The 12,413-nt window shown below is 47.0% G+C and overlaps 1 protein-coding gene across 2 annotated transcripts in view; it reads right to left on the bottom strand.

The window, feature by feature from the left end:
- RORA (RAR related orphan receptor A) overlaps positions 1–12,204 on the bottom strand; it is a 368,537-nt gene extending 356,333 nt beyond the window's left edge. The window contains exon 1 of one of the 2 annotated variants that reach the window (XM_080980776.1): positions 11,789–12,204. In XM_080980776.1, coding sequence (XP_080836902.1) covers positions 11,789–11,999 — 211 coding nt within the window. In that variant the 5' untranslated portion in view covers positions 12,000–12,204. The remainder of the gene's footprint in view (positions 1–11,788) is intronic. The other variant, XM_080980773.1, reaches the window with a different exon arrangement.
- Positions 12,205–12,413: the final 209 nt, after the last annotated feature.

The raw sequence follows: 12,413 nt of genomic DNA, 5'->3' as shown, positions 1-12,413 counted from the left end.
TGGTTGTTTCATTTTTATAAATTGCATGAAATGCTAATGCTTTCTATTAATTTTTCTCTTTCCCCTGCACAACCACAAGCACCACATAACCATAAAACTCATTCCGCACTTGTTTAAAATCCATCTTTTAGTGTGACAGTACTTACACTTTGGAACTCCTTGCCTATTGACATTAGGCAGGTGCCTTCATTGTACTGTTTTCGGCATGTGCTAAAAACAATTTTGATCAAACAAGCCTACACAGACATGTCGAATGTTGCTGTATGCCTTAATCTGTATTTAATATATTTGTAATCTGTATTTTAATAACTTTTTAAATAGTTTTTTTAACTGTTTAACTGATATTTCTATTATCTTCTTTCTAAGCCACTGGGGGGGTGGGGTTGTTCACAGTCAAGAGGTTTATAAATTTTATGAAAAAATAAATTTATTTTATGAAATAAATATTTATGTATATGTTTTAAAAAGTAAGTTGCTTGGATACCTTTAAGGTAGCAAGCGACTAATAAAAGTAATAATAATAAGTACATCTCTGCTGCTTCTGTAGTTACAACATTTGGTTCATAAGGGCAGAGACAAAACACAATTAGTGGAGGATACAGTTTGGGTTTCTCTCAGTTCCTCATTTTTCCAAATCTTCAGTACAGTTCTCTACATCAGTTTGTGATACACACATACATACAATATCCTCATGCAAATTCACCAGTCCTTTAGTGTGAATATCTCCAAAATTGTATCATTCTCTCATACGCGCGCACACACACACACACACACACACACACAAATATTTTACCCAATATGCAAAGCAGTTTTTCCTAATATAATGCATTTTTGTATGTTATTTTCCCTAAAACAATGCATTTTTGCATACTTTACTGGGTGGAGAACTGCACTCCAGAGACCTGCAAAATCTGAAGAAGGGAGGATTTCTAAGGACGTCTGTGTTTCACTTCTCCATATTGTTTTGGAAAGTGTGGATTTGGCAGATTTGCCTTTAAGTACAAACAGAGTCAAACTTCTCCCATATTCCTACAACATGGGCATAGCCAGGGTTTTTGTTAGGGGGTCAGAACTTTTGTTGGGGAGGCAGAACTGACCCGACTGGTCAGTTAGTTAAGTATTTCTATTGTTTTACTTGATGGGGGGGGCAGCTGCCGCCCCCCTTGGCTACACCCATGCCCTACAACAAAGACACATAAAGTATAGGGGGTGTATCTGCCTTGCCGTCTCAAAGGCCAACCACTAGAGCTCAGAAAGCTCTTAAACTGTGGTGGTGGTGCACACACTTACTTCAGAGTAAGTCCACTGAACTCAGTGGGACTTCAGTTCTGAACACAGATGCATGGAAGTCAGGCTGACTCTTTGCTAGCAAGAGAGAAGCACATATTCTCCTCTCTGGAGATGATTTATCATTACCCATGAATTGCCAAAGGGAGAACTGAAGTCTTCATAAGCGGGAAGTCTCTAAATCACGGGGTGCATCATTCTTAAAATATACCAGGACTGCCTGGCCCAAGGCAACACTGCAGAGTCCAAAAGTAAGAAAAATGCCCATGTGAGAAGAGCAGAGGGGGGGTCGTCAGCTGGACATCAATTAGTGGAAGGGGTGTGTGTATTTTGGACAATGCTTAATGGGTGGGGAGCCTAAAGGTGTGAGCTGTAGGCACAGGGGGATGTGAGCGAGGGAGTGCGCTGAGCACCTCCAATGGCCACTAGAAGCCCACCAAGATGCCTTCAGTTATTTCATCATATAATGGCCAGGCATTTCCACACAAGGACTAAGACGTTTTTCTTACTAAATCGAGCAGATTCCCCAGGATTGCCTCTCCCATGATGTATCAACTGCCAGGAGGTGCAACCAACACACACATACACACAGCAACAGCCACAACCAGCCCAGCACTGTGAAAACAGACACCTTCTTGCTTTGAACATTCATCCATCATGCAAACTTATCAGCAATCCAGAGCAACATTAGCATCAAGCACAGCTGGCACAAATTTCAGGCATCAAAAAGAAGCCATGTCAGCACCAGGAGGGCCTTGCTGGGAAGCGCGTTCCACAGTCAGCGGACCACAATGAAAAAGATGCTCTCCCTTCTGGCCACTCACTGAGCCTCTCTCTAAGCAGACACCCCAGGAAGGGCCTCGACTAGGAATGATACAGGCTATGGAGGAAACAGGTGTGTAACAGCAGACCTTGTGAGTAGCAGGCAGTAGTATGAGAGCTCTGGATTCGCTAGGTGTGACCTAAATGTTGCTGGGTGCCTTCCCTATCAACAAGGCTGTAATCTTGGCCTGCTCAGCTTCTAGCCACTGGTCTGGGCTGTGTGGGAACACTCCAGTTCTGGATTTGGGTGCAGCCACGGCAACAAGTCCACTTTACCTAAGAGGTCACTCTACCCCATACATGGATGCCCGACCCCTTTGATCGGGGTTACAGATGCCACATAATATCCGTTCCACACCTTGGAACTCCCTGCTTATTGATGTCAGACAGGCACCTTCACTGCTAAGAACATTTTTGTTTAGGCAAGCCTATCCAGAAGCTTAGAAAGCTGTTGCAAGCTCGAATCTATTTTTAGTCTATTTTCTTTTAAGTTTTAAAGTCTTAAATGACTGTTGTTAATTCTTCTTATTGGTAATTTTATTGTTTTATCTTTATTGTAAACCATTTAGAGGTGTGTGGAGGGGTTGTTGTTTTTTACAATCAAGTGGTGTGTATGTAAATTTTATGAAATCAGTCAGGGAAAATGGCTGAAACTCCACATACACAAGAAAGCTAAATAGCCAAAGCAGGGGATTTTCTTGTGAGGCTGCTCCATCTCCTTCTGATTTGAGATAACATCATTACCTAATTATAATAGTCTAAATAGAAATAACATGAATTCCACTTGAGTTTTTGTGCAGCGCTGACAACCCAGTTCAATATTCTAAAGACAACACCCAGACCAAAGGGGACTTCATGCAAAGGAGCATGAAGTCTTACATCAGTAATATTACAACTGCCTGTCTTTTCTTCACAACGGTTCAGGTAGCACAATGGGGTCAGCCAGCCGTCTTAACAGAAGCCATGGCAGCCTGAAATTTGCAGGCGACATCTACACTATAGATCAGGGATGGGAGATCAATTGCCCTCCAGATATTGCTGAACTCCAATTCCCATCAGGCCCAGCCAGCATGACCAGTGGTCAAGGATGGTTGGAGATGTAGTCCAAAAGCATCTGAAGGGCCACAGGTACCCCATCCCCATATGGACCTAAAAGAGTATAGTTATTATGTTCCCCTCCCAAGGAATTCTGGGAACTGTAGTTCTATAGGAAGGAGAGTGAAGCAGAATTCTCAGCTCTCAACCAAGTGTAAATTCCTTGGATTCTTGGTGAGGAAGCTGTTTCAGCTAAACTGGTATAAAATTGACACAAGTTTGTCATGTAGAGATAAGCCGGTAATCTTGAAGGATGAAATCTAGTTCCTCAAGCAACCAGGCATCACGCTTCCATTGTTCAACATGCCACAGGGTCAAGATAGAGACAAAGGTACACACATGTTAATAAGCATAGCCAGAAATATGCTCAAAAGAAGCAGACCTCTACCAAGTGTCAAGCAGCTGAACCCTCAGCACTCGTGAACATCTTTCCCAATTTACAGGGTGGCAGAGACACCTGGAACAGCTCTCAGTCATATTAGTCTGTTGCAACAGCTTAAGAGTCCTGTGGCATCTTAAAGACTAACAGATTTATTGTGGCAGCAGCTTTCTTGGACTACAGCCCAGCTCCTGATGGAGTGGGATACAGTCCATGAAGGCGTATGGTGCAATCAATCTGTTAGCCTTTAAGATGGCACAGGACGCTTTTACTGTTTTGAAAGCAGCTCAGAGAAGCTAAAAGCAATTCACATTATACAGCTGGCCAACAGGGTAAGACAAGTCAGCAAGCTTTCAGCCTTGGCTGGGCTCAAGGATCCACATTTGCCCACCCGCAGACTGAACCACAAACACTCCCACAGCGCTCTACACACCTGCATTAGGCGAAGGGGCATCAAACAGGGCAGGGAGGCCCCAGATGGTCTGTGCATTAGACATGCACATCTGCAAAGGACAACTGCTTGCTCAGACTTCTCCGTGCAAAGGCTTTCCACATGTTCCAGAAAAACCCTCATTGTGCAGGGTTCCAGAATGCACGGGTCATCTAGGCACAGAGACTAGACTGTGCAGAGATGTCCACATCTAACATGGTAGCAGTGCCACACAATCTTGGGACAGAGCCGAGGCACCATCCCATAACTCGACTGATGCTCCTTGACATGACACAAGCACGGAGCAGGGGGCTGGGGGCTCTGCAAACCCCTGCAGTGTGCAAAAACTGATTTAAAGATTTTAATCCTTATAAAAGGATTGGGCAAAGGCATGGAAAAGGTTATGGATGGCTCCTAGCCACAATGGCTATGCTCTGTCTGCCTCCATGTTGGGAAGAGGATGTTGCATGACATGGGCCCCCTATGGCCTGATCCTGCAAGCACATCTCATGTTCCTATCTTATATTTCTTTCTCTACCCCATCTTCCAGTGTCTCTTTTGTGCAGAAACAGCACAATCCTAGCAGTAAACTGGCATCCTTGAAAGCAGTAATGCAACTGAGTCCGACAATGGAGGTCATCTCGATCCAAGTGCTGCTTTGCCACCTCCAGCCAGCTTTTGCATTCAGCTTGCTCTCACACTGCTGCTGGCTTCCTTTCCACAGCACCTTTTCACGCTGCTATAATGCCAGCCCTGGTGTCGCTTCTTGGAGCACATCAATTCCTTAAAACTTGCCACCGTCCTAGTGGGTTGCTTTAGAACTCTATCAAAAATTATTAGATCAAATTACAAAATGAAAGACACCGCAGCGGGTTGCTGCCACTACAGCACTAATGCATTTCTGCCATTCAGCAAGACTTTTACTGTTGCTCCTCAAAAGCCAACAGCCACAAGCTGCTTAAGCGATCTTGGCGGCAGCAGCAGCAGCAACAGCAGAAGAGGCTGGGGCAGGGCAGGGCAGGATACAAATTTTCCAGTTGTATCAAAAGGAAAACCAAAACATCCTATTGATGCATGATGCCTTTGATACCGCCATGTGTGTGACTTGGTGTACACTGTGTTTATGCACAATTTAACCCATGCAAACTAGTTCTTTCACATTATTGTTCCCACCTTACCTTACATGTGCCCACTCAACTGCTTTGATTGGCAGAACTGGCACTGTTACAGGTGCCACATAATACTCAAAAGACTTACTGAAATCAATATTATTATTAGTAGTAGTAGTAGTAGTAAAGGATATGTACAATTGTATATACTGGTATATGTACACTTGTATACTCCATGACCTAGAGTATGAAAAGCGGATTGAGAATATATGGGTAAAAAATGTAGGAGAGGGAAACAACAGTGACCTTACTGTGGGTGTCTGCTATAGACCGCCAAGCCAGACTAAAGACTTGAAAGATGCCTTCCTAAAGAAGATTTCCAAACATAGTAGTCATGGGAGACTTCAATTTCCCAGATATCTGTTGAAACTCAAATTCTGCCAAGAATGTAAGGTCCAACAAATTCCCCCATTGCCTTGCTGACAACTTCATTTCCCAGAAGGCAGAAGAAGCAACAGGGAGGAACTGATCAAATAAGTGGAAGAACTCAGAAACTTGGGAGGAAGTGATCATACAAAGGCAAGGGAAAGCTGAGTGTAGTCGGACGCGCACTCTGGACTTTAAGAAGGCCAGTTTCAAAAAGCTTAAGGAGCTACTGGGTGTGATCCCGTGGTCAGAAATATTCAATGAGAAGGGAGTCCAAGAAGGATGGGAGTTCCTAAAAGGAGAAATATTGAAGGCCCAAATGCAGACAAAACCAGCAAGAAAGAAAAGTGGGAGACATTTAAGGAAACCAATGTGGCTGCATAAGGAGCTTACAGATGAGCTGAGATTAAGAAGGGCATGTATAAGAAATGGAGGAAAGGAGAAATCACAAAGGAGGAGTATATATAAGTAGCCAACAGTTGCAGGGGGAAAGTGAGGCTGGCTAAAGCTCAGAATGAGCTCAGGCTTGCAAGAGAGGGTAAAAATAATAATAAAGGTTTCTTCGGCTATGTCCAAAGAGGAAGAACAAGCAAGTGGTAGGTCCTCTGCATAGGGAACACAGAGAAATGCTATTAGGTGACAGAGAAAAGGCAGAACTACTCAACACCTACGTACTTTTCCCTTGTCTTTACCCAAAAGGAAAGTGATGCCCAACCTGGTGATAACAGAATAAATGGTGTAAGGAGGGAGCTGCAGCCCAAGATAGGAAAAGAGGTAGGAAGGAAACACCTAGCTACTTTCAATGAATTCAAATCTCCAGAGCCTGATGAGCTGCATCCAAGGGTACTAAAGGAGCTTGCAGATGTAATCTCATAGATCCTGTCTATGATCTTTGAGAATTCTGGGAGAACAGGTGAGGTCTCTACAGACTGGAAGTGGGCAAGTGTTGTCCCCATCTTCAAAAAGGGGGGAAAGATCCAGGTAACTACTGACCGGTGAGCTTGAGAACAGTACTAGGGAAGGTCCTAGAACAGATAATTCAACAGTTGGCCTGTGAGCATTTAGAAAGGGATGATGTGATTACTAAGACCCAGGATAGGTTTCTAAAAAAAAAAAGTCATGCCAGACGAACCTCATTTTTTTTTTATGGAATTACAAACTTGGTGAATCAGGGACATAGTATATCTTGATTTCAGTAAGGCTTTTGACAAAGTGATATTCTTGTGAGGAAACTGATGAGGAAGCTTGTGAGGAAGCTGGTAAAATGTCAGTTAACTATTAGATGGCTTTGTAGCTGATTAACAGACTGGACCCAAAGAGTACCTATTAAGGGTTCCTCAGCATCCTGGGGAAAAGTGACAAGTGGGGTGCTGCAGGGTTCTGCCCTGGGCCCATTGTTGTTCAACGTCTTTATAAATGACTTGGATGAAGGAACTGAGGGGATGCTCATCCAATTTGCAGATGACATCAAATTGAGAGGGATAGCTAATGCCACAGAAGACAGAATTAGAATTCAAAAGGACCTTAGTAGATTGGAGAGCTGGGCACAAGGTAACAACATGAATTTCATTAGGGACAAATGTAAGGTTCTGCACTTAGGCAGGAAGAACCAGTTGCACACATATAGGATGGGGAACACTTGGCTTACTAGCAGTAGATGTGAAAAGGAACTAAGGTTCTTAGTGGACCACAAGCTGAACATGAGTCAATAGTGTGATACAGCAGCAAAAAAAGTTCGTGCTATTCTAGGCTGCATCAACAGAAGTATAGCATCCAGATCAAGGGAAGTACAGTAATAGTACCACTCTGCTCTGCCTTGGCCAGACCACACCTGCAATCTTGTGTCCAATCCTGGGCATCCTTCAATTTAAGAAGGATGTTAACAAGCTAGAATGTGTGCAGAAGAGGGCAACCAAGATGGTGAAGGGTTTTTAAAACAAGCCTTATGAGGAACGGTTGGAGCTGGACATGTTTAACCTGGAAAAGAGGAGACTGAGAGGAGATATGGTAGCCATCTTCAAATATCTCAAGGGCTGTCACATGGGAAAGGGAACAAGCTTGTTTTCTCTCCTCTGGAGGGTAGGACTCGAGGCAATGGCTTCAAGTTATAAGAAAGGAGATTCTGACTAAACATACGAAAAAACTTTCTGACAGTAAGAGCTCTTGGTTAGTGTAATGGTCTCCCTCAGGAGGTTTTTAAGCAGAGGTCGGATGGCCATCTGTCGTGGATGCTTTATCTGAGATTCCTGCACTGTAGGGGGGGTGGACTAGATGACTGTTGGGGTCCCTTCCAACTCTACAATTCTACAATTTTATTATTTATTATTTACCGTATTTTTCGCTCTATAAGACGCACCAGACCACAAGACGCACCTAGTGTTTGGAGGAGGAAAACAAGAAAAAAAAATTCTGAATCTCAGAAGCCAGAACAGCAAGAGGGATCGCTGCGCAGTGAAAGCAGCAATCCCTCTTGCTGTTCTGGCTTCTGGGCTAGCTGCGCAGCCTGCATTCACTCCATAAGACGCACACACATTTCCCCTTACTTTTTAGGAGGGAAAAAGTGAGCCTTATAGAGCAACAAATACGGTATATGTTGCCCATCTAACTGGGTTACCCCAGGCAGTATGGGCAGCTTCCTACAAATAAAAACACAGTAAGACATCAAACATTGAAAACTTCCCTATACAGGGCTGCTTTCGGATGTCTTCTAAAAGTCAAATACTGGGTAGTTGTTTATTTCCTTTACATCTGATGGGAGGGCATTCCAAAGGACAGACACGACTACTGAGAAAGCCCTCTACCTGTTTCCCTCTAACCTCACTTGAATTCAGCTCCATTGAATTCAGTGTTGCTTACTTATCCATACAGGTTCAACCTGTAAAACACATTGAGTCAAATGCTGAAATGCAGAGTTTAACTTTGGATTAGAAATGCAAACAATCTTGTAAAGAAGTGTTACTGGTTAAACTGCTCACCTGAAGTAGGAACTCCATCAAAGAAAAGCAGTATCTAGCCTCTCTGCTTGGTTATTTTTCTCATTATGAGAAAACTATGCTAACCCTGTTACAAACTTGTAAGCTTCCTCATCACTACATTCAGTTGGTGGAGCAAGGAGACTTCATCAATGATACCAGCACTCTGGCAGATGACATCACTCCCACTTTGAATAAATCCCGAGTCAGGTTCCCCTTCCTCTACACCCCTAAGGATATCAAATGGCAGGCAGCTGCAGCATTCATCCACAAAGCCTTTGCTCAGAGAGTCAATGAGCTTCCAGCTCTGCTGCAGATGTTATGCTAGAAGGAAATGCCAGTTCCACTTTTCCAACCATTTTACACACTGGAAGCAGATATTATTTTCTGCCAACTCCATTATTACATCATCATCATCATCATCATCATCATAACAGCCATTGCAAACATTTCCCTTCTCCTGAGCATAGATGCCAGAACTCCTGCAAAAACAGAGACACTCCTGCTTTGCTCAGTGTTGCCATCCACAAAGGAGGCCCACTGCACCCCCCCACCCTCCAGCTAAGGCTCTCCTTGGTGGATGCTCTCCCGCCCCTGAACTCAGCCGGTCCCCTTAACTTACGTATTCCCCCCCCCACCCTGTTACTTCCATTCAGATTGTTACATAAGGGCAGTGCTTGCGTGCTGAGACACACACACAGAGCCTGTGTACATTTTCACTTTCCCTCCTGATTTAATCCTCTCTACAATTGGTTTGGGGGTGGGCGGGGGACAACGAGGATAGAGAAAGAGAGCAAAGCAGCATCACTGCACATTTGGGTCAGCAGGTTAGCAGTTTCAAAAGCCTAAACCGTTTAAGATCACCGTGATAAGGATGGAGCACAAGTCGCCATCGCCATCAACTGTCGAGGTCGCCTTCTACTCCTTCTCCCAGGCCTTTTTTTATTTCTATGGCAATAATAACAGGCACACACTTCAACTCTGGTTACATAATTTCCCACAGACTTGCATGGCTCTGGCTGGGAAGGAAACAGAGATGTGCAGAGAGAGAGAGAGAGAGAGAGGAGTGAAGGAGTATTTTCTGCACACTGTAGATTTCACTCTCTCACTCCCCGCTCTCTTCTTGAAGGGGGAGGGGGAGGAAAATTCCAGGGTAAACAATAAGGTGGGATTAAGCTATCTGAAAGCAGAGAAAGTTAAGGAGGGATGGAGCCAGGAAAAAAAAGAAGAAAAGGGAGGTTGTATAACAGCAAAAGTCCTGCCGCTTCGTAAACATCCCCCCCCAAAAAAAAACTGGCTCTCCTCAGACACATTTTCGCCAGTGTTTCTGATTAACGTTGTTATGTAACCAGCTTTTACATTCCTTTTCGTGGAAGCCACCATCCCAAGGTCCCTTGCAAATGCCAAAAAATGCCTCTCTCTATATACATACTGCAAATACAATATACACATTTCTTCCACTCCCTAGAGTTGCATTAAAAAAATCTCGGGAAATTACCCCCCACACACACACACACACTCGCACGCACTCCTGATTTCAAGGGGTGTCTATCATCTTTTATTCCGCCCCCCCCCCGCCCTCCCGCTGTACGGGGATCGCCAGCCAAGGAGGAAGCTGCTCGGAATGGAAGGCGTGGCCTAAATTGGGAGGAACAAACAACAACAACAAATAATATTGGAGCGCACATGATCAGCCATATTTTGAGCAGCGTCGAGAGAGGGGCACTAGCCTGCCTTTGCAAACCCCCTTCCCTCTCCAAGCCCAGATCCTCTGTCTCCAGTGCTGCGCCGACAGCTCCCCCCGCCTCCAAAATAATAACCCCCACTGACAGAAGACAGTCTTCTAGCTATGGGCTTGCTAAATCCAACTTGTAGCTTGGCACAGCAAGGCGAGCATGGCTACGTTCTCACAACCTGGTGAATCGGTTCCGCATCTCTCCTCTCGAGCAACCATGCCTACTTTATTTACAGAGGAGAGGTAATCCTTCATCATCACCTTCCTCGTTTTACAAAGAAAGCAGATCCCACCAATCCACGTTTCTGGAAGTCCTCTGGGCTTTAACCGTTGGCACGCCAAGCAGAAAAGGGGGACGCTCGCCTCCCTGCTCTAAAAAAGCCAGGTAGACCCGCGTTGCTAAACGCGCGCGCGCCCACGCATCCATCAGCAACCGCGAGGTCTTTTTTGTTTCCCCGACGGTGAAGCCGCCGTCCGCCCGGCGCTGAACTTCGCGTGACCTGCACGTGTCAAGAGGACCTGACCTGCGCTCGCCTCCAGACCGTGAGAAAAGCGCGCAACGCGGGACGTTCAAAAAGGAGAGGCGAGCAGAGGACTCCTGCCAGATCCAGGAAGGAGAGGTCAACGGCCTCCACCTGCCAGCAACAACTCCAAAGGAAACAACTGCACCACCCCAGTGTGCAAACACGGAGCTGCTCGAGCTCGTCTGAACGCTTCCATCAACACGCTTCAGGAAGAAACCAGGCAAGAAGCCAGCCCCGCCCCTCCAAAACTCTGTCCACCATTTAATAATGGAACAAAACAGACACCTATATTTAAAAAGGACTGGCGGAGAGAGGGAGAAGGAGAAGCACCTGACAATCCAGAGTGTTTGATTCCTTGACTTGGGGCTGAAACCCTCTTTGCCTTGTGGGAGATAAATCCCACACCCCAAAGCCCAGACCCAAAATGGCATTTGGGGACTTTTATTTTCCGGCGGGGCGATGTTTTTGCGGCTCTGGCCAGTCCCGCGTCCTCGCCTCTACACGTGCACGTCGGCAAAGACGAGCCCGGCCCTTCGCCTCCCGCGCCTCGCCCGGGACACGTGCTGAGAAAGGCAAGCGCGCCTTTTCAGGCAGGCCAGTTCCGAAAACAAAAACATTCCAAGCGGGGGGAACGTGTGAACGGGCCTTCGGAGTCTCCTCCCACCAAAAGGCCGGGCTTGTCATGGAAGCAAAGGCTTGTGGTTTCTTTTTCTTTTCTTTTAAAAAAAATCCATTAAAAGTTTACAAGGTAGCATGTCGAACCAGATATACATATACATATACATATATATATGTGCACACATAGACATACTGTACATACACGCCTATACACACACGCACACACACACACATATATATATATATATATACACACTTATATACATATCTGAAGACGGAAAGGAGACGCAATCGTGGGTCGACCCCGGCCGGCCCTGGCCGCGGGGATCCCGGCGGAGGGGGCTTCTCTCTCCCCCCTCCCCCCTCCCCTCCCCCTTCCCCGCTTTCCTACCTCCTCCTCCTCCGCCGCCGCCGCTGCTGCTGCCCGAGTAGCTCTGCCTGCGGTTGGGAGCCGGCGGCGGCGGCGGCGCCTCTCCTTTCCGGGCCAGCTCCGCGCCGGCCGCGGGATCCCGGGCTGCAGCGCCGGCCGTGGCCGCGGCGGCTTCGGAGCCCGGCTCGGCGGCGGCGGCTGCGGGCTCGGCGGCTGCCGGCGCGGACTCCATGTTTCTGGCTGGGCGATCGCGCCGCCTCGCCTTGGCGCGGCTGCCGCTGGTGCTGCTGCTGCTGCTGCCGCCGCCGCCTCTGCCCCCTCCCGGCCCGGCTTCGGAGACGGCGAGCGCGCCAGGGGGGGCGGCCGCGGCGGCTGGGCCAGGGTGGCTCCCTGGGCCGGCAGGACGGGGCGGGGGAGACGGAGAGGGGGCAGAAGAAGGAGGCTGCGAGCGGGAATGATGCTGGGGGGGGGCGGCGGGGAGAGGCAGAGCGGAGCGAGGCTGAGCCAGATGGGAGACGAGCTTGCTTGGCTGTGACCACAAGCAGCGCTAGCGAGAGCTTTAACGGGGACCCCGCGCTCGCTCCCTCTTCCCACCCCCTCTACTCCCGTGTAGACGCGCGCAGCCCCTGCCCAGGCAAGGCTCGAA

This window comes from Podarcis pityusensis (genome assembly GCF_964106645.2).
Source record: "Podarcis pityusensis genome assembly, chromosome: 14".
Lineage (NCBI taxonomy): Eukaryota > Metazoa > Chordata > Lepidosauria > Squamata > Lacertidae > Podarcis > Podarcis pityusensis.
Note: the sequence above shows the minus strand (reverse complement) of the source record. Positions and strands in the feature narration are given on the sequence as shown.